This window comes from Ambystoma mexicanum, chromosome 5q (assembly GCF_040938575.1).
Source record: "Ambystoma mexicanum isolate Mex_15411 chromosome 5q, UKY_AmexF1_1, whole genome shotgun sequence".
Classification (NCBI taxonomy): Eukaryota; Metazoa; Chordata; class Amphibia; order Caudata; family Ambystomatidae; genus Ambystoma; species Ambystoma mexicanum.
In genome coordinates this window covers 274,897,460-274,923,284 of record NC_090933.1, presented here as the reverse complement: position 1 = coordinate 274,923,284, position 25,825 = coordinate 274,897,460, and the positions used below count along the sequence as shown (strand labels likewise).

General features: G+C 41.7%; 1 protein-coding gene across 4 annotated transcripts in view; it reads left to right on the top strand.

Moving 5' to 3' along the window:
* Window positions 1-20,868, top strand: part of SOCS6 (suppressor of cytokine signaling 6) — a 263,693-nt gene extending 242,825 nt beyond the window's left edge. For 2 of the 4 annotated variants that reach the window (XM_069620778.1, XM_069620777.1), the window contains 2 exons: window positions 10,204-10,264; window positions 11,924-20,868. In XM_069620778.1, coding sequence (XP_069476879.1) covers window positions 12,056-13,657 — 1,602 coding nt within the window. In that variant the 5' untranslated portion in view covers window positions 10,204-10,264; window positions 11,924-12,055 and the 3' untranslated portion in view covers window positions 13,658-20,868. The remainder of the gene's footprint in view (window positions 1-10,203; window positions 10,265-11,923) is intronic. The other 2 variants (XM_069620776.1, XM_069620775.1) reach the window with 1 other exon arrangement.
* The last annotated feature ends 4,957 nt before the right edge of the window (window positions 20,869-25,825 follow it).

The window sequence follows — 25,825 nt, the reverse complement described above, 5'->3', positions numbered from 1 at the left end:
AAAGTGTTTACCATTAGTTTCACTATCTTATGACATTTCCTCATGTGGGAAATGCTCCTCTAGCCATTCCAGAGTACTAGACATTTCTGTGAGAAAACAAAAGATAATATATTTTTTTAATCTAATACAGAAAATTTATAAATATGAGTAAAATGAACTACACTTACTATTCCAGGTAAGATATGGACTAAGTACTCTGTAGGTCTGGTCTTGCTCTTAGTTCTGTAGTGTCTGTGAGGATGTTGGAAGCCAATTTATCTTCTTTTGGTATATTCCATTTTAGAACATATTGTATTTAAATGAATGGATAGTATGTTACATATATGGGTTACATTTCTTATGTATTACTACATATAATGTGTATGTGTGCTGCTTTTTGAATTTGTTAAATGTTCCTATGTTATGATATAACAATCCAACATACCCCCCCAGAGTTTTTAGGTAGTGGTACTGTTCTCCGAACATGTCCGCGGACATTAAAAGAGTTCGCAGACATCAGGCTCAGTAGAATGGGTTCAGTATGTTCCATATTACATGTATATAAAGTCAAAGTTATTATTGTTAAGTTGCGCTACTAAAAACCTATGAAATTCAGTAAAAAAACTTTGTTAAAGGGACGTTATGGTTAAGTTGCGCTACTAAAAACCTATGAAATTCAGTGAAAAAACTTTGTTAAAGGGACGTTATGGTTCCAAGTAAAACCGAAAAACCCTTGAAATTCGCCAGTTATGGTAAGTTAAGCAACCATTACTCGCTCCACTACCGTGCACTGCTAAGCCTAACACCCAGGACATCAAAGATGATATCACAAATGTCATTGACATCACTGATGACATCACATGTGCATTTACCTTTCATGAAATCTGTACAAGGGATTCTTAGTGTAATGTTAATAAAAACAGTGTCAAGGATTATTGGAATAAATATCAAGTGCTAATCAGTGCATTAAGCTATGCATTGATATAAATAGCATTCTATTATTAATTTCAATCCCGTATACTAAGATACTCATGTAGAAACATAGGCATTGTGTGCAGCATACATGATGGAGATGCAATATTCATAAACTTGCCATGTTGAATAGTGAAATAACTGTTTTCATATTAGAGTTTTCCGTACAGTGAAACTTGTGATAAGTAGGTAATAAAACCCACTTACCACATAATTGCATTATTATAGACAAATCTCAGAGACAACACCATATACAAATATGAATATATACAAGGGTATTGAAGCAAGAAAAAAAACTGCAATGTTAGCAGAAAGTGTTCATAACCTAACCGATTACCTTTATGCAGAGAAATGATTGCTCTGTTTCAAAGCTGTTACTTACCCTATCTATATATATATATATATATCACATGATGTGTTTGGACCCTAAGGAAAATAGTGTGAGTACAACATATAAAAATATGACCATATACAGGGAAAGTACAGAAATAGAAAAACATCAAAACTATCAGAAAGTGCTGAGAAATCTAATGATAATTTTAATGAACAAAAAGGATTGCTGTCTTTCAAGGTTGTGTTTTCCCCTATGTATATGCTTTGTGTTCCGACCTGAAAGAACGTGTGTTTTATTTTTTTGCTCTTTTGAACGGTGTACAAGCTGCACAAGCAATTTATTTCTGAGTGGCACTGCGAGCGAGTCGCGCTCTTGCCATTGGTCACGTGCTTCCAAGAGAAGGCAGGATCTGTGTTGCTCCCGTGCTCAATCACGTGACTTTTGAACACTATTTGAGCCACCTGAAGACGCCCGAGTGGTGCTTTGTGTTCCGACCTGAAAGAACGTGTGTTTTATTTTTTTGCTCTTTTGAACGGTGTACAAGCTGCACAAGCAATTTATTTCTGAGTGGCACTGCGAGCGAGTCGCGCTCTTGCCACTGGTCACGTGCTTCCAGGAGGAGGCAGGATCTGAGTTGCTCCCGTGCTCAATCACGTGACTTTTGAACACTACTTGAGCCACCTGAAGACACCCTTGTGGCGTTAAGCCCGGCTGGAGACAAGCCTATTGGCTGTTGTGCGGCTGTTTTGTGCTGGGGCGCCATATTCAGCTGTGCTATCTGGAGTTCGTATCACACGCTTCATCAGCTCGGCGAGGATATTTGCCACCCACAGGTACTATAAGCCGCGCTCTATTTTACATGTATAGTATACGGGAGACTGCGGGAGAATATAATCTCCTTTAAATCCATAAGCGAATTTGATAATCCAACAATATAGGTATTCTGTTCTATCACTCCACGTAATTGACTATTGAGTAACTTGTTCTGTGTGAAACACCCTTTCTCCCCCGGTTATACATTTTTAATCTCTCTATTAGGACTTTAAATTAAGTCTATATGCCTCCTAAAACACGTGGGGCGAAAGCGTCCTATAACCTGAGAAAAGGTAGGACAAACCATCTTCATATGCCTACTAGCAACGATACCGGGGGTGAGAGCCTGAAATTTCCAGTAAATGGGGGAGCCACCATTCCGGAGCTATTCAAAAAAATCCTTCCTGCATGTATTGACGATCAAACTGAGGAAAGGTTACCGGCAGCAGATAATGGAAGCCGACCATTGGATATTACGATCTTTGACGACATCGATAACAATTCATTATTAGACTTATGCCTGTCCATACAGAAATCTATGGCTCCTCCACCTAATTCTGAAGAACAGGGGTCCACTGTGATGGGGACAGCCAAGAAAGCTACACGTATTACTGTGGAGGCACAAGTTTTGCAACCCGCGAGTTCCTCTCCGAGAACCATATGTTCTGGTCGATTATCTGAATCACCAAACCTTTTGATCGATTTAGACGAGCAGGGGCAAACCAAGGCTGACCAATCTAACGAGCTTTCTCAGCTTAACTCGGTAGCCATCACCGAGATACAGGCCTCCTTAGTTTCCCTTCAATTTGCGCTAAAAATTCTCCTCAAATTATGTGGGAGAATACATGTGAACACAGTCCTACAGCTGAATCTTCCCACTCCGGATGTAGAATACGAAGGAGCGCTTGCAGAGGCAAAGGAGCCCGAGATGCCGGCTGGGCTACCTAATGCTGAGGAGGCTAAACAATCCACAGTCGAAGAAATTATCCATCTGACTAAGAAACAGCACAGAATGGCAAAAAGAGCAGCCCTAAGAAATGTCCCTGTAGAGACGGCCTCCCCACTCCCTGACGCAGCAATTCCCCAGCAGAAATCGAAAAAGGCAAAAAAAAAGGGCACTCAAAAGAAGGAACAATTGAAATAAAGGCCGGGGTACACTCACTAGCTGGATATTAGAGGAGAAAGCTAAAGAAATCTCAGCTGTGAGTAATGCGAGCCAAGACTCCATTCTTACAGACAATCATTCTGCAGTTAATCAATTTTCTACTCCTCAAAGGAACAATTCTAATAGTTCATTTGAAAGTACGGACACTGAAATGGATATTCAGATACCGGTGAGGGAAGAGAACAGAGAGGAAAACAAGATCTGCATTGTGAAGAACCTAAATCAGCAATGTCGCGATAAATGGCTACCTCATGCAGCTATGCTCGAGAAACTCCACTTAATACCCCAATTAAGAGTCATTAGATCGGAGGATTTTTCCTTTGTGGAGCCTTTATGCACCACTAATCCTAACGTGACAGCATTGCATTGCATGGTCCTGGCCTCGGCTCAACTGATTCGTAAACACAAAGTCAACTTAGCACAAGTAGGACTAGGAGTAGATGTGAACCCAGACGATGCTGACCCCCTGATCAAAGATAATCCCAAGTCTATTAAAATTGATAATAAAACTAAGTTGCCTTCCCTCACTGGAAACCAAGTGCAAATGTGCGACATTCATAACACTCAAGTGGCTTGCGGAAGCTTTGCCATTGGCAATAAATAGACCCTGAACTTGCTCCCTACTATCCTGGAATACCAGGGGTTTTAAGCACTTTACTGTAACTAATGGGTCATTATCTTTTAATATGGATTATTCTTTCTTTATGTTGCAGGAAACTTGGTTAATTGCACCAATCATAATAGATGGGTATAAATTGTACCAGACCTATGCCAAAAAAGGCCCGATGGGGAGGCCTTTTGGGGGACTGATGATAGGGGTAAGAAAATCTATAACATCCAGAGAAATAGCTACCGATTCGGAGGATAACATCAATGCGGTGGAGGTGGTTATTCCCCTTAAGAATAACTGGACTAAACTTTTGTTGGTCAACATATATAACCCCTATGATGCATCAAAGAGCGATCAAATACAAGATAAACTGCATGATCTTTTTATCGAGTGGACCAATGAATGTCAAAATAGTTTCATTATCCTTGCTGGGGATTTTAATTGCTCTATGAAAGGGGATGGAGGTACGACTAATAATAAGCGTTTACACCCGCACCCCCTTATGTCTCAAGATCGCAGCGACGCTGAAGGGGAGAAGTGGCTGTGTTTTATGAAAAGTTGGGAATTGGAATGCCTGAACGGTCGAACTATGAGTGACCGACCGGGACATTTCACCTGGAGAGCAGGTGTTGCTTGTCGCACCCTAGATTACTGTTTCATCAGTCCTGAAGTGGCATCCTTAGTCAATGACATGGTAATAATAGATAATGATTGGAGTGATCACAGAGGCTTAAGTCTAAGTTTGGATTGTGCTTTTGATTTTCCCCCCAAGAATAGCGGTAGGAAGTTTGCTGGTTAACCATGCCTGTTCGCGATTAATATGGTCTGAGGAAAATATATTTAAAGCTTGTCATGATTGTGGTGAGTGGAATAATGATTACTATACTAAGTTTGTCAATTGTACAGTTGAAGACTTAGAAGGATGGATTTATAATTTTACAGCTAAATATGTAACAAAAAAATCATTATTTGTCATTAAAGAACGGGGCGCGACTGAGGTCTATGACAAGACAATTCGGGATGCTAAACGGACCCTGAGAAGGGATATACGTAGAATTAGAACTAACACATATCCTATCATGGATATACATACCAAGGTTAGAGAGGTAAAAAACAGATATAGGTCATGGTTAAAATACTGGAAAAGATCGCAGAAATTGGCTAATTGGCAAAAAACTGTGAGAACTATCTGTTCAAGAAACACCCAGAACATCTGGGCACTTCTAGGAGAAGCTAGGGGAACAGGGCAACCCCCCAGACTAACCCAATTGATGCCGAGGAATGGGTTAACTTCTTGGAGACACTCAATGGCACGACGGTAGCTTATCCTGCAATATGTGCTACTACTTCCCATGTCCCTGAGTTGTTCCCTGTTCATCTGGAAGATCTGATAGACAAGATTACCAAACTTAAAGCCTCTCGAGCCCCGGGCCCAAACGGTCTTTCCAATCTTCTTATGAAGAGTAATCCAGTCTTCTGGGCTAATTTTCTGAAAATCCTTTTTGAAAAAGTCCTAAAGGACGGGATAATTCCAGAGACATGGCAAAGAGCAATCTTAGTGCCGGTATTTAAAAAAGGTAACAGGTCTGATCCAGGTAACTATCGTCTGCTCTCCATGTTAGACTGTTCTGGCAAATTATTTGCCTCCTTACTATTGCAGAAATTACAGTTCTGGACAGAGAAGGAAGGGATTCTGGACCGCTTTCAAAGTGGATTCAGAGTCGGTTATTCTACTGTCCAGAATCTTTATATTATGAATAACCTTAGAGAAAAAGCCTTATCCCCTAATAACCCGCCTCTGTATGCCCTATATGTAGATTTTAAGGCTGCGTTTGACACGGTGAATAGAGAGAAACTATGGAGGAAGCTTAGGGGTCTGGCATGCCCTGAAGGATTGCTCTATTACCTACAACTATTACATCATAACACTTCTGTACAGTTGAGGCTGGACGGAAGTGGATCTATTACTAGGGTGGTAGAGCAAACTAGAGGAGTGAAACAGGGATGTGTCACTGCACCCATATTATATAATTTGTTCGTCTCAGATATCCCCGAGTGTTTGGGAATTGTGAGTAATTGCCCTCCTAAAGTTGGTGCTCAGCACTGCTTAGTCCTGGCTTATGCGGATGATGTGGTCATTTTTGACCACACATTCAGTGGTATTTTACGCTCGGCTAAGCGGCTCTGGGAATATGCGGAGGAGAACGAACTCACAATCAACCAAACGAAAACTGAATTGATCCTGTATAGTCATGGCAAAGTGAACCGCCCCAGAATGATAATAAGAGGACAGGAAATTCAATATGCCAACTGCTATAAATACCTGGGAGTTGAATTTGATTGTAAGGGAAATTTCCATTCCTGTGTTCAAGCCCGTAAAATAAAAGCAGCACAATTAACCTCCATGATATGTCAGTTCTCGCGCAATAAAAGTGGATACTCTGTGTGGGCAGCTCGCCAACTCTACATCCAGTGCCTAATTCCTATGGTAACCTATGGGCTGGAAGCTTTAGTCCACTTAGATCTGGATTGGCTTCAGGTCCTGGAGGGTCGTTTTTGGCGTAAGATGCTGGGTTTGCCACAGGGAATACCAATGGCAATTCTAAGATTAGAGCTCGGCTTACCCTCCCTAAAGGCTCTGGTCTTAAAGAAAAGAGCAGAAATTTACATTAAGGTGCAGGTCACTCAGATTAATCCTCTCCTGAGGACGGTAAAAGAAGACATTGTTGGGAATAAGCAGGTCTATTTTATGAGAGAAATGACTGTCTTATTTGAGATGATTGAATGGACCCCTAACTGGGGAGATAATTATGAACATCTGAAGGCCCAAATGGCGGAACGTCTTAAAATCTGGGATTGGCAGAATAATTTCAGACATCTTGCGAGTCTTCACAGTTATGGGTTCACATCTCACGTATTATACACTTTTAGTAGGGCACAAAGATATCTAAACCTTTGCCCTTCGAATAATTTGAGACGTTTTCTGTTACTTCTACGTATCAACCATCTCCCTACTCTAATGGTGTTGGGCCCACAACGGGCCATCCCCAAATTGAGCGTTTCTGTAGGATATGTAAGAACAAAACCTCACTTGAAACTGCGAGACATGTCCTCACATTATGTCCTAGACTAAGCTTAATTTATATAAAACACTACAGCAGATATGTACATAATCTTGACCATATTAAATCTAAAGACTTCTGGAATGTATGTATCAATACCTTGAATCCTAGTCTACATTTGGCTCTATATAGAGTATGGTATATGGTTAAGGGAAAACTTGAAATTTAAAACTTGAAATTTGAAACAGGTGGATCAGTCAATCTCCCGGCAAATAACAGAAGGAAATGAGTTGCCTTACGAAGTTATGTGAAAACTTAAAGGTGCTTGTGACCCATGAAATTTGTAATAATTTGTAATAATGAAATGCAAGTGAATATATTTTTAAATATATTTCCTTTTTCTTTTTTAATTTCACATTCTATAATTGGTTGAGAAATTCTAAGTTGTTGTTTTACATTATTGTAATAAGAATTTATCTTTTAATTTATGTGTAAAGTTTTTGTTTAAAAAACTGTATCACATTAAATAAAAATAAATAAAAATAAATATGTTTCATATGATATGACTGGACCATTAAGGAATTATTGTAAGAACATACTTAAAGGATAAGGCTACGAATATAGTAAATTTACAATTTTTAGTTCCTGACTGTTACTGAAGAAAATCATGTGGCCTAGATATGTCAGAAAAAAAAGGGAGAGTCAGACATGTGATGTCATGATGTCATCAATGACATTTGTGATGTCATCTTTGATGTCCTGGGTGTTAGGCTTAGCAGTGCACGGTGGTGGCGCGAGTTATGGTTGCTTAGCTTACCATAACTGGCGAATTTCAAGGGTTTTTCGGTTTTACTTGGAACCGTAACGTCCCTTTAACTAAGTTTTTTCACTGAATTTCATAGGTTTTTAGTAGCGCAACTTACCCATAACGTCCCTTTTTAACAAAGTTTTTTTACTATAGATATATATATATGCACCTGGCTCCATCTTGTTGATGTCTTTATGTGCCTAAGGTGCAAGGCAGTTTTGCGACATGATGTTTGGTATTGTTAAAACAATGCCAGTGTCTAGTGCTGCACTGTAAAAAGAGTGGAATGATGCAGCAATTTCCTTTTAAGTCTCTGAATGATGGTAAAAAAAGGAATGTTTGGGAGGTGGTTTGCCAAGCTGCTGGTTATCTTATCACAGCAGAGGGTAAATCACGTGTCGCCCAATAACCTGTCCTGTGCTGATGCCAAGTACTGTAGACCCTAAAAAGCCAGCACTGAAAAGACGGTAAATGTATTTTCTTGCAAATTGGTGGCTCCTACTTCATTTTACAAAAGCATTTTGTTTACAAAACCATGCGAATTTAAATCCAGAGAATGTGAAAGTTGGGTTGCTGGACACGGGGGCACGTGTGGAGAAAGAGTCATTCCACAATGCACACTTGTGCCTTGACAAATTGAACTACGAGGTCATGCTTGTTTGATTAAGTGATACTTAGTCCTGTGCGCCAGTGGGTTGTCATAACTAGACATGCCTAAGAAAATCGTGACACCCAGTCATATGTACTATTATTTAGCCATGTGATGTGCTGTGGGAAGCAGTGTTATCTACCCATGTGCCCAAGAATATGGCCTGAGATAGGTGACGGCCAGCCATGTGCTACTTGAGTTGTGAAATGAACCTTGTCCCTTGAGGAATACAGACATTCCACCAGGTGCCTCGGTGAGTAGATAGATTCTGCAATTTGCCCCAGTGACTGTGGAAATGCAGCCATGTGTCCTGAGGCCCTTAACACACTATCAAGAAGAGCAGGGGGCTTGTGTTGTTCAATTTGTTATTGATAGGCAGTGTTCATCGGGTCCCGACGGTGGTGATCCTCTTTTCTTTTCTATTCGGCCAAGACTCCGGTACCACAACGCACAGAAAGCACAGAGGACTGCCACATCCAGACCCAACCATTGCCTCTCTGCACTACACCTGTGCACGGGAAGATGGGGCCACCCACGAGAAAGGAAACCAAACTTTTCACCCATATACTTAACTTTCATCTGCTTTTTATAATCCAAACATTGTCAAAAATATGTCTAGGACCACGTAATGCTTTTCAAAATCTGTACTCCAAGCGAATTTTTTTTTTTAATTTTTTTAAAAACACCAACAAATATATTATATTATCCCTTACCTTATTGATTGCTGTGGTGTGGGGGCTGAGCTGAAAAACCTTGCACAGGGCGCTGGTAGGCCTGGCATCGGCACTGCCCGATGTCCAAACCCCCTCAAAGTTGAGGAAGCTATCGACCCTTGACTGCCAGGAGTCTTCCTGGACGCTGTGCTTTTCAAACCTCCATGCATGCAATGGCAATATGCAATTGCCGTCACACGCTGCATCGTAACGTCGTCCTTTGCTTACCGGGAGGGGCCCAAACAATGTATGTCTCGTGCTTTACGCACATTTTATTGTAATGGTGATAATACTGACCGATGAACTGAGCATTGTGCAAAGTGTGCCTTGCATGCACGTTTGTATTAATATCACAGACATGTTTGATACATTGGTGGTCATTCTTATGTTCCCAAAATGTACTTTGTTTTTAGGCAAAGTAGCCAGCATCAGATATTCAGGACATCCACATTATTCGACCCCTAACTCCGGCCCTCCGTCCCACTCACACCCACTGACAGTCCACCCTGCATCCCCCGCCCTCGAAGGGGTTTAAGTTATAGCAGTGTAGCCCTATGAGAGAGTGTCAATTAATTATGTCGTATAGAAGTGAAGAAACAACTGTATTATGGAGTGAAGCGCCAACACTAAGGACAGGAAGGCATAGAAGTGAAGAAATTGCGTCTACACACCTTTCCCCAATAGTGTCGCAAGTGTGTCATTCCTGCACACAAGTACTCTGTAAATCACCCTGTAAACGTTTTTGAACAACTTGCTCCGGAAACGATTGCAGTAGCCCTAAAAAAGCAGTGGGCCCAGTTTAAAGAGACCAGAACTCTAGCGGCATTTAAACAAAAGAAACAAATCTGCAGTCCTTGTCATTTTAGTCTTTCTGGGATGTTGCAAATCTTTCGGCGCTCCGACCTTCGATGTCTGTTATACCAAGTGTTTTATTTGCGACATTCTGGACACTCTATTTTGTTGGCTCCATCCATTAAAAAAATCTTATGTTTTAAATGTATTACCTACCACTATACAGTATTAGCATACGAAATATGTATACTTCTTATTTACAGCAGTGTTTATTTATCTTGCCCTCTTTTACTGTTTATGCCCTAGGAATTGTTGCACGATTTTGGTTTGGCTGTTTATTTGAATTAAAAAGTCAAGGCTACAGTAGGTGGGTATTAGTTAATGATTTGGTTGACACATATTGCATAATTGTACTGTTACATATTAATTCCAATAATAACAAAAATGAAGCAGTAAAGTGAAGGGTTGTCCTAATGTGAATACCTGGCTAAAAAAAATGTTAATCCGATATCGATTTAGCCCCACGCTATCATGCAGAGTGGTATATCTTTTAGTCATGATCTACATTGCAATATTTCATTGATTAACACATTAGCCCTCAAAACTGTTAAAAAGTTAATCGTTCCACCTCTTGCCTTGTCGGAATACTAATATATTGAGGTGTCTCGGTAATAAAGATTTACTAAATGGTTATTCTTTTGTCCCGTTATATCCGCTCGACGAAAAGAACAACCTCGTGCTGTGTGCGCTACTACGTGAGCAGAGGATGTAAACACTTGTTTTCCGTTGCTCGTCCATCGCATCAGTTTAACCCCTTAAGTGCCAAGGACGAGGTACCTCGTCCTTGGCACTTTAGGGGTTAAAGAAACAGTAAACTTTAGATGGCATTGAATGTCGAAATAACAAAATCACCAAAAAAGGGCTTGGCACTGGGGGCTTGGGGGGAAAAGGCAGTTATGAAGTCTTGTCTTGCTCTGAGTAACATTGGAGCTGAGGAAAACAATCTACAGGTTTAGTGGATGTGTTTGCGCTCCTGCCAGTTTAGCTTACCTGGCTTCTTACCGCAAGTCGCTGGGATCTTAAGGCGACGCAAAGGCCTGGCGGGTACGGCTCCTCCCTTCTTAAGGTGGTATACAGGCGCCATATAAGTTGCATCTGCTTCATTTAGCAGGCCTGAAAGTCACAGCCGCCCTTCCTGTTTGCTGTATCCAGGAGGCGTTATGCAGCTCGGAAATTTAAGTGAGAAGTCCAAAAAGGCCAGTATGGGCGGGCAGTAGGAGAGCGTATGTAATGTCTTCTTGGGGTGTTTGTGGGGGAGGGTATACCTTGTAGGCGACAGTTAGGAAGAGCCAGGTGTAAAGCGTAGCTTTTCTTCTCGTCATGGACGGGGTTGAGGTCTTCGTCTTTACTGAAGATAAGCGGGTATGGCTAGAAGCATGAGTGGGCATGCTGGTCTGGAGGTATTTTTCCACTGTGGATTGGATGCGTGAAGGGCGTAAAAGTTGTGCATATAGGCCAGGTTGTCTTTTTATGATGTTGGGAGGAAGGTGGGGACCGTGAAGACCGGTGTTTTTTTTTTTTCATTCAACAAGGGAAGTAGTGAGGAGATGATCCTATGTCGTGACTATGCGCATTTTTAGCCTCATTACTCCACAGCACTCCTTGTACTGCTGGCCCGTATATATGGAGGAGGAGGACATGCCAAACACTTTGCAATGGACACACCGTTCTCCTTAATTGGGCCTGTGTCGGTCTGTCTAGTGCAAGTCGGCGATTGGCATTTGGGCTCTACTTTTCATGTCCGACACTCGGACCCTTTGGCAGGGGGAAACCCTTTTGTTGTTGTGTTCTCCACAAATGCTTCTATTTGTAAGTGTCAAAACAGACTGGCTTTACAGCTTTCCCGAAGAAACATATATCAAGACCAATGGGGATGTGTGCTTTTGGGGGACGAAGATCTTGCTTTGTGTATTTTCAATCCACGTATGAAACTTTTAAAAATGATCTTTTGTGTTTTTTCCTGCAGGAAATGTACGTTGACGTTAAATGACGCTGGTGAAACTTGTGAATGAAGGCGCAGACGCATTCCGATGTTTTTTGGACAAAGCTACTGGAAAAAGTAGAGCAGCTACGGAAGAGAGTTGAGTAGTTTACCACAATGAAGAAAATCAGCCTAAAGACATTTCGCAAGTCCTTTAATTTGAACAAAAGCAAAGATGATACTGATTTTGTAGTTGTTCAGCAGCCGTCGCTGAGTAATGATTTTGGCAAAGATGACTCCTTGTTTGGCAGCTGTTATGGTAAAGACCTGGGGAGCTGCGACGTCAACAGTGACGAAGAGAAAGGTGGAAAAATCCGAGCAAAAAGTGAAAGCCTAATGGGTACTTTGAAGCGGAGGCTGTCGGCAAAGCAGAAGCAGAAGGGCAAATCCAATTCGGGGAACTCTGCCGAGGATGACACCTTCTCTTCCTCCTCGGCTCCCATAACACTGAAGGATGTGCGAGCGCAAAGACCTTTAAGATCCACATCACTTCGCACCCACCACTACAGCCCGACTCCATGGCCCCTGCGTCCTACCAATTCAGAGGAGACTTGTATCAAAATGGAAGTGAAAGTTAAAGCGTTGGTGCACTCGTCCACCCCAAGCCCCGCTCTCAACGGCGTTCGGAAGGACTTCCAGGACATGCAGTCGGACAGCGTGTTCCAAGAGCAGAACAATGCATTAAAAAGTTCTGAAGCGCAAAATGGAGATTTGCATCTTCTTATGGATGAACATGTGCCTGCAGTTATAGGAATCCTGCCTCAGGACTACATACACTATACTGTGCCTTTAGACGAGGGGATGTACCCTTTGGAAGGGCCGCGTGCCTACTGCCTGGACAGTTCCTCTCCCATGGAGGTTTCCACTGTTCCCTCCCAAATCGGAATGAGTAGTTTTAATGAAGAAATAGAGCATGTGGCCCACAATGTTGCAATCGCTCCAGACATCTTTGTGGACCAGGCAGTGGACAGCTTATTGATTGGCACCACAGGGGTTATGTTGCCAAGCCCAATGTGTACCCACAACGATATCCCTCCTCTCTCACCATTGCTACCTCCCATGCCAAATAGTCAAATCCAAAGGAACTTTAGTGGGCTGAATGGCACAGATGCCCATGTGGCAGAGAGTATGCGCTGCCATTTAAACTTTGACCCCCATTCTGCCCCTGGCGTTGGACGGGTCTATGACTCTGTCCAAAACAATGGGCATTTGGTAGTGACTAGTCTTACAGAGGAACTGAAGAAACTTGCAAAGCAAGGATGGTACTGGGGCCCTATTACACGTTGGGAGGCCGAAGAAAAGCTTGCCAATGTGCAGGATGGCTCGTTCCTTGTTCGTGACAGTTCTGACGACCGCTATCTCTTAAGCCTGAGTTTCCGCTCCCACAGTAAAACGCTCCACACTAGAATTGAGCATTCGAATGGCAGATTTAGCTTTTACGAGCAACCGGATGTGGAGGGGCATACGTCCATAGTGGATTTAATTGAACATTCAATCCGAGATTCTGAAAACGGTGCATTTTGCTATTCGCGGTCCCGTTTGCCTGGCTCGGCCACGTACCCCGTCCGACTGACTAACCCTGTGTCGAGATTCATGCAGGTCCGCTCGTTGCAGTACTTGTGTCGATTTGTGATCCGCCAGTACACCAGAATTGATCTGATTCAGAAACTGCCTTTGCCAAACAAAATGAAGGATTATTTACAGGAAAAGCACTACTGACCGCTTGCGGGAATCTTGCATTGTGCACTTTGGGAACAAACAAGAGAATGAAATATGGTTTACAAACTTTCACTTCTATCTGAATCTTTTTCTGCCACAAAAATCTTTGTTTTGCTGGGGTAAATCAGGATCATTCATTTTTCTTTCTTGGGAGATCTTTTTATTAGTCTCTTAAGGTTTTCAAAAGTGTGGAATCAATACCTTTCTCTCGTGCAGTGTACAAAATAATTTCAATGTGAATAATGAAATTCTCCTCTATTTTTCAAGATCTTTGCTGCTATCCACTGTGATTTTTATGCATCGAAAAGCACATTACATATGTATTCAGCAACAGTCGACATTAAACATGTGAATTGAATCTTTTTTTTTAATAAGCTTTATTTATTTTTAAAGCAGAAGTCCCAGGTGTAGGAAAGAGAGGAGGTACTTAATTACTCTGTCTACTTTTTCATGCGAGAGACCGCAAAATACATGATTTTGACTTTTTGGGCCTTATTTTTCTCAATTAGTTTCATAGAAAACCTGCGTAAAAGTTGTTGTATGCATGCTTTTTATGCATCGTTTGATTTGAAAGTAATCGTATGATGTGGTAGGGACACAGATCTTTGATATCCATATCCTCCAACCCCGTCCATTGCACCATACAAATCCAAGAGCATCTTCAGCTGCATGCTCTGCTGATGTGGCTGGAGATGCTCAGGTTTCCTCTGCAATCCGCCTGCCTTGAGCACATGTAAACGCCACCTGCCCTGCACGTGGATGGCGCGAGGCAGTTGTGATTGGTTCTACATGTTTAAAACTTCCTTAATTTGTTTGTGCTATATATGTTCTACTCATTGTATGACCTTGGTCAACCCCTTTTTTTCTGTTCTGGGGTGTCCCTGTATACATCCTTTCTTAAATCTTACCCAGCACCGCCTTACATGACATATGTGTACATAATATAGATCTGGTCGACTCATCAAAATAATTCGGCAAACCTACCACAGCCAAAGGAAGATTGTTTTAACCATTGCATACCGTTATGATTGGGTGCATTATGAGGTGGGTACTCGTCCATGGAAACCCGGTACCACTTGGATTTCCATGCAAGGTTATGACCTCATAGTGCAAACAGTCAAAATTACACAGAGGGCACTGAATACACGGAAGCCTTGGAAAATGACCTTCTTTTGTGTTTAATTACTGCTGTGTCATATTTTTAACCCAGCATTATCCGTTAGTGTCTTCTCAGAAGTTGCATGAAGTATTGAGCGTGATCTTTGGGAAGAAGTGAGAGTGGGCCCATTGCCACAAAATATTAAGCACATTTGTGTTGAGGAGGGAGTGTCAATAGGGGGGGGGGAGTATTTCACCCATCATAAATGCACCTGGCAATATGCTGGAAGATCGCTCCTGTGCCTGTCCAGTTCGAGCCGTACCCTATCCTTACGCTACAGGGGGACACCAGGACAGTTAACATTTCACCCTATGAGGAGGCTGTAATGTTCTGCACACTCAGATTGTCTGGAATGCTTGACATTTCAGCCAATCGGATAGTGTGGCACATTCCGGTCCTCTAATTGTAATTATTGCCTGTTGGTACTGTGTATGGCAGATTGCCCACCCATTCTGCCGTTCCCTTCTGCAGTACTGTATCCGGTTATTTTACCGAGCGCCTGTGGTCAGCAGCTGATGTACGAGAAAGTCACAATGTGTACGCGAATTGCAAGGACTACTGCTTTAAAAATAACCTAAGAAAACGGGACTAAGATGCTTTATGGACACTGCTAATGAAATCCAACCATCATAATATGAATGTGCCCTTTAATTAGAAGTAATCCCACGAAAAAGATTATTTGACTTTGTTTTTCGCTAAAGTGTAAGGTGTTATTTCTCAATCGCATTTACAGAGAATGCTTTTGTTTGTCTGCTGTGGTAAGCTTACATGGTTTGACTGTAAATCAGATTTATATTTTAAATTGCCCTTTAATTTACTGCTTCGTCCATGCTGGTAAAATCATTTCACTTGCAAATGTTATATTTCGTTAAGATGTACTTTATTCACCGAAGTGCTAGAATTTCTATAAGTTGCAGAACTTACTAGTGCTAAAATATAATAATTTTGCTTCACAGAATGAACACGGAAGTACTCGCATGATACTGGAATGTATGGATTTTAATTGAGTACATTATTGCTTCTTTATTATTTCCTCCTCGGACCTAAGTGGTAGAAGTTGAACTTTCCTTACTTTGATTCCCTCCACACAAAATAATACAGAAGCAATGATGAGACTGTGGTGTTTCACCAGTCAGGCTTTTGGGGAAATAAAGAATTATGCAAAGATCATGATTAACATTCCTTTATTGTTTTCAAACCCTGAGAGTCCAAGCATAGGAGTGGTGATTGTAAGTGGCTTTCAAGGTTCAAATGTTATTATAGAAATTATATAGATAGCGGGAAAATGTTAGAATGATTAATACTCTGGTTTCGGCTTTAAGCCGTTTTGATTGGGATGTTAAGGCTTTCAAGTTCTCAACATTGACATGGGGTCTCTAGACTGCTTCCCATTCTCTCACACTTGACCGCTGTTGCCTTCTGCCATGTTGGCTGATTTACTCCCTTGCTTACACTCGGAGTTTGTTCCTTCAGCCAAACTTCTCCTGTCACTCAGCCTTGTTCTCCTTCTTGACGTCGTCCTTCTTTGATCACCCATGGAATGGACTGCCTCCACGCACTGTCCATATTTCTTGCTCTGCCTCCTCCAAAGTCTGTTCTCGCTTTCCTCTGCGCTTTCCTTCAACCGTTCGGCACTCCCACTCTGTTCCCTTCGCCTATCCTAATTAGCACCCCAGAACCGTCAACGTTTCATTGATTGTACCAGGGTACTAATAGCTGGAAGCCCCTAGGCTGAGGGAGTAGGGGGCTTTACTGGCCGGTAATGGCTTTAAGGTGATCACTTCTCTCAGGCCTGTAAATTGGTCACCATGCTGGCAAAGCCCCCGACCTTGGATCCTATTGATTAAGTTTAGATCTTTGAATTGCTCATCACTTCACATAAGCAAATCAGTTGATTGAAGTATTACAATTATTTCTTTCAGTCTCAAATACCCAGTGTATATTTTCTGTTCTCCTAAAGTCTTGCAACAACCTTTTGGTTCCACCACTAGAAGGGACAACAGTAGAGATGTTCTTATTTCAACACACTCCCATTATATGCAAAGACCTGAGTCTGCTCCATGAGATAGTTATGGATCATGTGTCAGTGAACATTATTTGATTAATGTTGTAATTCTTGCGCACGTTCCTAAATCTCGTGTGCAAGACACTACTTAAAGAACTGGTCCTACCTTAACAATAACACTAGGTTTGGAAAAGGTTACTATGATCTAACATTACCGGAATTCTGCTCCTCACTGGGGTTGAAGACCTGGTTTTCTTCGTATTCCATTGATGTTATTCCATAGGAATCTGTTTCTCTTCATGTTGATAGTTATTACACAAGCACCCTTTCCTCTTCTGCCCCACTTTCAAGTTCAGTAGCCTGTTTCCCTTCACACCTTTGGCACCCCCCGTCTTCTTTCCAACATGGTTCTCTGGATATATTGGAAAGTTGCAGCTTTTCAATTATCTGCTTTGACAGTTGGTCTGTGAAGCAGTGCAGACCGACTACATGTGGAAACTATTCTATTCTTTTATTACTAGGACTGCCCTTTTCAACATACTGAATGGTGAAATCCAGCCTGGTTTTCGCAGTGACAAATACATGAGCAAATGATAGCCACTTAGAGGTGTTCACACACATTTTCCCATACATAATAATTGTGGCTAAGCTCAAAACCTAACTAGGTTTTTACTATTCAGCATGCCGGTAGGCACATCCATATACATCACAATATTGAATGTGATTTATCAGGGTGTATGTTGGTAGAAGTGTTTGCCTCTCTTTTCCTTATGCAAAGTTTCACTGAGAGAAGAGCACACTTTACATGGGAATACCTGCAGAGAGATTGCATAAGAGCTGCCCATGTGTTATAATTGCAGTGTTAGACGATTTAACCATTAGTGTACAAGACTATCCAAAACTGCTTTCTTTGTATTGTGCAGCTGCATGGCAGGTGACCATCTTTAGCCAAAATCCATGTTGAAAATGCTCATCTCTAGACCGTAAATATGTCTAGTCCAGCTACTTTAAGCACGTCTCCCCTGTGGACATCTTCCCTAGAGCAGCCTGATTGGCACCTTTATATTTAGACTTCTTACTTTGTAGCTCTGAAAATAATCCATATTTCAACCAAATGTTTACTTTTGATTGACTCTGCCCACCCCCACCCAAACCCTCCCCATTTAGCAAACCAATTCTTCTCTCCTTCCCTTCCAAACAAATGAGTCTGTTTTCGATTACTTGCTAACTCTGTCCAGCTGCATCTTGCATGCTATTTTCTCTGGTCATTAGTTATCAATGTACTGAAAACTATTGTGCATCTAATAGTTTGGTTAAAGCTTTTCAGACAATATGCATACCTTACCTTGCTACTTCATTCACAGCAAAATGCTTAAAATGAATAACAGTGCAAATGGATTATTTGGTTTGTGCAAAGATGTTTCAGGTGTAAAAATGCACCTCTGAAGATCAGGTTGTATATTTAAGATCATGATCAAGGCACACACAATAATAACACGACTTTTGTTCCGCTTTGATCATTTGTATTTTTCAATATCTTTTAAAATCTTCTCTCATTGTTCCTTTTATACAAATTGGATGAACCATGCAATTCAGGTTACAGGTTGCTTCTATTTACCAAATTATTAAGCAGGTACGGAATATTTCTTTCTGAATCATATTGACTTGTATTAATGGTGTAGAACCAATGGTAGAATTTTATTTTGGATGATACTTTATGAAATAGTTTTATAAAATCTCATTGGTAGGCTATAAAAGAGATCAGCCAATCGGGTGGCCTTGAAAGAGGGCGTGAATCACTGGTAACAGCCCGTTTTTCTCCGTGGCTTGCTGTCGCCTCTTCCCGACAATCATTTTTATCATCCCCTTTGCCTTTTTAGTGCTCCATTTATGTAGAACCATTATTGCTACATGCTCAGAAATATTCTCTGAACAACTACATATCATTGTACCTGTTGCCTGAATGATGTGCCCCCTGCACCTCCTTATCAATGTTATGACTACCTAAGAATCCTTAAAACTGGGAATTCATTTTTACAACTTTTCACCAACTGCAGCTTTCAACTGCAGATGTACCACTGTTTGCCGTGTCCATCTAAATTACATTTTAAAGTATTTTTGCCCTTAAGATACATACTGTACAAATAGTTTGTACATGAAATCAAAACCTACAGAAGTTTATTGTGCAAACTAAGCCGTCTGTCTTATGTTTGGAGTCATTGTTTATTAGCATGCAATACATGCTGCTTGGTGGTTCTTATGAAAGTTGGTCTCGATTTGAGACGTAGTTGCACTTTCTAGTGCAATCATCCAATAGCCAAGGTGAAGACTCTTGTGAAATGAATTGGTGTCCTCATTCTAGATTGTGATGCTCACATTTAAAGAAAACCTTTGCAATAACCAGTCCGCATACAATCTGCGAAGAGAGGCATGGGTTGATGCTTCTGCCCACTCTGGATGCATAATCGGAATACCTTTATTTGGCAGTTTTTGGCCTCCAATCAAATTATGTTGCATGAGGCCATTTGTAGCTTCCTCTGAATTAAATGGAGGAACGTTTGAAACCTGCCTCTTTCACCTCTGTGATGTGAACATGTCCCACCTACTGCGTGGGTGTTACCTAGGGGCAGAGGTCTTTCATTCGGTAGCTGCATAACTTTCACTGGAAAGAAAGGACCATGAAATAAATGATCTCTGGTGGCACCTAAAGAGCTTTGCAGATGGAGCGATGTCCAGTTCCTTTCAGCACTTAGGTTTTCGGTTTTGATTGTACATTTTATTAATATAACTGACTGAAAATCTGTTTCACAACGAGTGTTTGAGAGTTTTTCTGTCATAAAATATAGTTCATTTAAGATAATTGCATTTGTTTGATTGTTCTACACATTCAGATGTTTGCTAAATTTTGAAAATTGGTAGCACGCGTTTTGGTATTTCAGTATTTTATCTGGCTCTCCCTGTGTGGGTTTCCTTTCTGCCCACACATAAATTGGGACTTCTTTCTTTAAAGCTTCTCTCAAATTGCAAGAGGAATATTCGAAGACTAACAATCTCCTCCTTCTCACCGACTCCCAGTGTCTTATCTGATTTTAGTTAAACCCCATTTTAACCTTTCACTGGCTAGTTTTTGTAGAGTCACACACAAGAAATGAGTGAAAACTAAAACGTAAGGCCAATTCGAATGCCAGTTTTAGGGCATTGCATTCTTGTATCCTATGTTTGCATACTTGGCGCACATCAACAACATGCACATATTTGCAGATGTTTGGTTAGAATTTAATGCATGAAAATGTGCCCCAGTTAATTTGTTCCTCTATGCAGCACAATTGTTTCTGAATTGCCTTCATTAAAATTCTCTCTTACTGTGCCCTTTCAAAGAATTTCTGATTTCCGATTTCTAATATTTGAACCAAATGAAAAGGATTTACATTTGTAAATTGGGAATTGTATTACAGCAAAACTACCAGTAGTATGTCACTTAGTATTTAGATGAAACTCATTCTGTTCCCACATTAGAATAATCTGGAAAGTTGGAATTTTAAGCTGAAATACTGGTACATTACGAATTGTGAATTTTTGTTATTTTTTTATGCTTTGTATATGAAATTAGTACATTATGGCGTTAAGTGAAAACAAATCTGAAAGTGGTCATTGCCACCCAGCAAATTGTTTTACAGTTTGCAGTTTTTCAGAAATGTTCGGAATTCGCCACTTAAACCTTGACAAATTCTTATAGAATATTTGTATTAATTATACATGTCAGGTTAGCAAAATTTTATAATGCTGATGGAATGTCATGGAAATTGATACATGCAATCCAGATTGCTGTAGTTTACACTATGTTTCTGTATGTTTCAAGCCAGGTGTGTATTTGTACTGATTACACCACATACTGAATTATCCAAAGTCTATTGATTTTAATATGTATTTCGGTATGTGAACATAATTACAGTAATTTCTTGCACATTTTTTCAACAAATAATTGTACAAGGATTTATGTATCTGCTTCCAGATACGGCGTGTAAATAAAAGTTTTAATTCACAAAACTCGTCTAGTTGTTGGTTGTGGTTTGAAACAATGAAATGGTGGTGATGCAAGAAGTGATTGGACTGTCTGGAAAGAAGGAAATGGGGGTGGGGATCTAGGGACAAACATTTCAGAAATGTGACGCTAGAATATATCAAAGCAAATCTGAATATATTTCACACAGGAACTGGAAATAAGAACATCTGATTAAATAACATTAAAGCAATCAATCCAAATTGAATATCGATAACAGCCTGGCCACATCTAGTCTAAGTGAACTTGTTCGTCATCCCATGCTATTATTGGTAGTAGTGCCTAGACTACTCTGTCTCGTGTATGACTGAGCCCGAGCCCTATAGTTACACTTTGCACGCCTTACGCCCACTTGTACTGTTCACCCAGAACTTCGAGCCATTGTGTTGATTGACATTGCGCTGTACTCTGCATAAGCGGCAGCAGAGTTCCATTCTCTGTGCCATCTAGCACCACCCTGCCTCCCACTGCAAATTGCCACTGCCAACCTTCTCTCGCCTACAGTAGAAAAGTCGCTTTTAGACTGTGTGAGAAATTGTTTTAGCAACCTGCCACTGCCATTCTATTCTAGCCTATAGTAGCAAAGTCGCTCTCAGACTGTGTGAGAAATTGTTTTAGCAACCTGCCACTGCCATTGTAGTCTAGCCTAGTAGTAGTAGCAAAGTCGCTCTCAGACTGTGTGAGAAATTGTTAGCGCCCATATCAGCTTATGCCTTTAGTATCTGGTATCCGCTTTCACAGCTTGCTCTGACTGTCATGATTAACCTTGTCTAGCATGCTCAGTCATGATTAGACATGCCTGTCCTGAATAGCCTTGTCTAGCCTTACTTAACCCTGATTAGCCTGGCCCTGCTTGCCTACTTGTCCCGGAAGGCATTATCATATGCACCCTACCTCTAACTACGTGCACGTATTGTTAGCTGGTGCCATACTGCAGTACCTACCTATTGCGTGGTAACTGTATCCAACCTGCTCAGCAAGTTACCTAATATCGCCATCTCACGCGCACCCATAGCCACCTTAGTCAGATGCCCTTTCTATCACTTAAGCCAATTATACGCACATGCCCTCACAAACACACTATGCATTTGCCATCACTCTACACTGTTCTACTAAGAACTATCTTCTGTTTGTGCACCTTACAAGACCTCAACATGTCCCAGTCCACGGTCCAATTAACGTATGTACGCACACCTCCTAAGAAGACTAGCATGACCACTAAACCCTGTAGCCTCCAACAGAGAAACCTTAAACTTCACGCCAGACTCCCAAGAATCTATGCTCCCCTAACTAATGCCCACCTCACCACTAATCGCCCAAGGAACGCTCAGCCTACTCCCAACATCTCAACCTACAAAGATACCAATGGCCAACACCCTCTGCAGCTTAACTGCCCACTCTTCAGAGATCCCACCTCCCCCTCGAACTGCCAACACAAAGCCCAACCATTATCTTCTCAACCCATCCAAATTGGCATAAAAGGTGCATTAATAAATGTCCGCTCTATGGTGGCCCACGCCACAGATATAGCAGACTTAATCCATAATGAAAACATTGACCTCCTAGCCATTACTCACTCCTGTCTTCACCCTGTAGCAGGTCCCGCAATTATGCTAGCCATTCCGGACAACTATACTCTTATAAGACTGGATCGTACTACTTCCAGAGGTGGAGGTCTTGCTATAATTGTTAAGAAAAATCTAATGCTTAGACTTTCCACACCCCATAATACAAACTTCTGTGAATCCCTCACTGCTAAACTCCCCATTTCCAATACTCAAACTATTACCATTCACTTGATATACCGACCACCAGGCCCTCTGGGTTCCTTTGAGGAAGACCTCACGAATTTACTATCTTACAACCTTAAAAACTCATCACAATGCCTCATTTTAGGAGACTTCAACCTCGGACTCAGTGACCCACTAGAACCCCGCCAACATTTAAACACGTGGTTTTTGCCTCACCTAAAAGCAATTAGACAAGAGAAACGTCTAAGCGAAAAAATCTGGAGATCAGACCCCTCAGACTTCAACAAGAATAACCTGAATAAGATAGCTGCTCTCTACAAAAAAGAAATTATCCTAGCCAAACGAACCTCCTACAACTCCTGAATCTCCCAAGCCAAATCAAATGCCAAAGAACTGATAACTGTTCGCCATCCTTAAAGAGGTAGAATCACCAATTCAAGCTCCTGACTCCTGTCTCAAAGATAAAAATTGGTGTACAAGTATACAAAATGCCTTGGCCAACAAGATAGCAACTCTCCAAGCGACGATTAACAATAAAAAAGACACCCTCATTGCCTCCAAGGCTGGTACTAATGCTACTATCTCCATGACTGGTACGGACGCCATACCATTACCTCGGAACACCCTGACCACACCCATACCACTGACCCCCTGTTTCCACTTTCACAAAGTATCTATTAAAGAAGTCGAAAAAGTTATCCTTACCCTCAAACCGTCTAATTGTCATGGTGACCTATGTCCAGCTCAGATCTTTTTTTTTTTTAATTTTATTGGTTTACATTCAAACCTTTAAAATATACAAAACATTCACAAAACAAAACAACCATTCATTCATTTCACTTCAGACCAACTCTTTACAAGTCTTTACAAATCTCCTTTTCACTGAGTCCCACTCATCCATATAAGTGAGTGTTTAGCTATTTCGTCTTTGCCATGACCTCAACTTAAAGGGATTTTCCAAGAGGACAAGAGATGTTTCACGTCCTCACTTTTTTGCAGGCACACTTGGGACTATCAATAGATTTTCAATTATCGCTAAAAAGTGTGTTAACGGCAAGACTAATTTCATGGTTCTCCCATTGAATATTTGTTGCCACCACTCTTCAGCATCAAGCGACGGGTGGGAGGCACTCCAAAGGCCCAAATGACGAGTTCTTTCCGTTCTTAACCCGACACAGAATAGCACCAAGTGTTTCAATGTTTCATGTACTTGTGTGCAGCAACGACACATCGGATCCAAGTTTGCATATGATGACCACGCCCGTTAACGCTCTTTGGTTTTAAACCCATTCAGCCTAAAATACATGAACAGCCTTCGGGCGTACGGATCAGGAAATAATTCGATATATTTTTGTATGCTGTTATACGCCCGAGCTTCAAGTGGGGCCTCACACATTGATTTAGAGGACAATCTTTTGGAGCATGTTAATTCCCAATCCGCACGCCATATTTTTGTTTTTGGCGCATTCGGGTTGCCTTGAAGAACCTCAGGCTGGATATCGTACTCAAACATTAGGACTTTGCAGCGTCTCATCCACATTGACAGGACATCAGGACCAGAAGAGGTGGCACCATGTAAAACTTCAAATTGTGGAATTTGTTCGCTTGTTTTTGTTTTGCGATAGAGTGATAACAAATTCCAACAAACTCTCGCATGGATTGAAATTAGTGATAATTTGTATCTTATGGATGTTGTTGCTGTTCCTTTCGGTATGTTGAGAACTTTGGACCAGAAGATATTCTCAAGCGTGGACCATACCTCCCATGTGCAGCCCAATGCGTTTTCTGCCCCGTACGTTACTATAGGTATGCTTGTCTCAGTGCAAGATGACATGTCCAGACTCGCGGACGCAGGTGGTGTTGGAGCTTTGATTCTGCTGGATCTGTCCGCCGCATTTGATACGGTGGACCATCCTATTCTTCTCTCACGTCTAGCACAAATCGGGATCTCTGGATCAGTCCTGGCTTGGTTCACCTCTTTTCTTGCAGACCGCACTCAGACCCTTGCTATGCCCCCTTTTCTCTCTGTCCCTTGTGCCCTCACCTGTGGTGTCCCCCAGGGATCCTCTCTCTCTCCTATCCTATTCAATATCTACATATGGGCGCTGGTCTGCCTTATCCGCTCGTATGGACTTAATTGTTATTCCTACGCGGATGATACCCAAATCCTGATCCGTTTGGATCAGGATCATATCAAGGTCTCAGCTTCTCTTCATGACTGCTTGACATCAGTCGGTGTCTGGATGGACCAAAATTGGCTCAAGCTTAATGGCGACAAGACTGAGGTGATGTTGGTGGGTTGCCCTCCCTGCCCGTCATTATGGACCCCTGCTTTTTGGCCTACCTCACTGGGCCCCTTGCCCTGTCCAGTGGACAAAGTAAAAAACTTAGGAGTCATTCTTTCCACCTCCCTGTCCATGACAAATCAGGTCTCTACGGTCTGCCAATCCGCCCACCACCAGATTAGGGTACTTAAGAGGGTCCTTCCTATGATCCCAGAGGCTATGCGCCCTCCTGTGGTAGCTGCATTAGTCCTCTCACGGTTGGACTATTGTAATTCCTTATACCTCGCTCAGCCGACGGGCCTTCTCCAACGTCTCCAACGTATACAGAACCTGGCAGCTAGACTAGCCACAGGTTCCCCCTATGGAGCTCATATCTCGCCAGTGCTTCGTCGACTCCACTGGCTCCCAGTGGCCCAGCGAGTTAAGTTCAAGTCACTGTGTATTGTCCACCGAGCAATCCAGGGCCTAGGTGCTGAGTTTCTTCAAACCAAATTCGTCCGTTATATCCCGGAACGCAACCTTCGTTCCCTGAACACCAATCTCTTGGTGGTTCCTAAGTATAACCGGGAAAGACTCGGTGGCAGAGCCTTTTCCATTGCTGCGGCAAGGCTTTGGAACACCCTCCCACTGCCACTCAAGTCTATCTCCAACCATCTGGCTTTCAGGAAAGCCCTGAAAACTACTTTATTTTAGCTCTCTGACTATTACTGTGCTTCCTGTTTGATAGCTTCCTCACCAGCGCCATGATGCCCTAGGGCGACCGTGCGCTTTACAAGTTCAGGTAACATAACATAACATAACATAACCTTTTGTTCGTAGAATCGTAAAACTGCCTTCAGAGAAAATGTCCCCTTATCTATTTATCACCAGCGCTTGACACGCTAGTTGCTTGCATTTCCGTTTAGTCT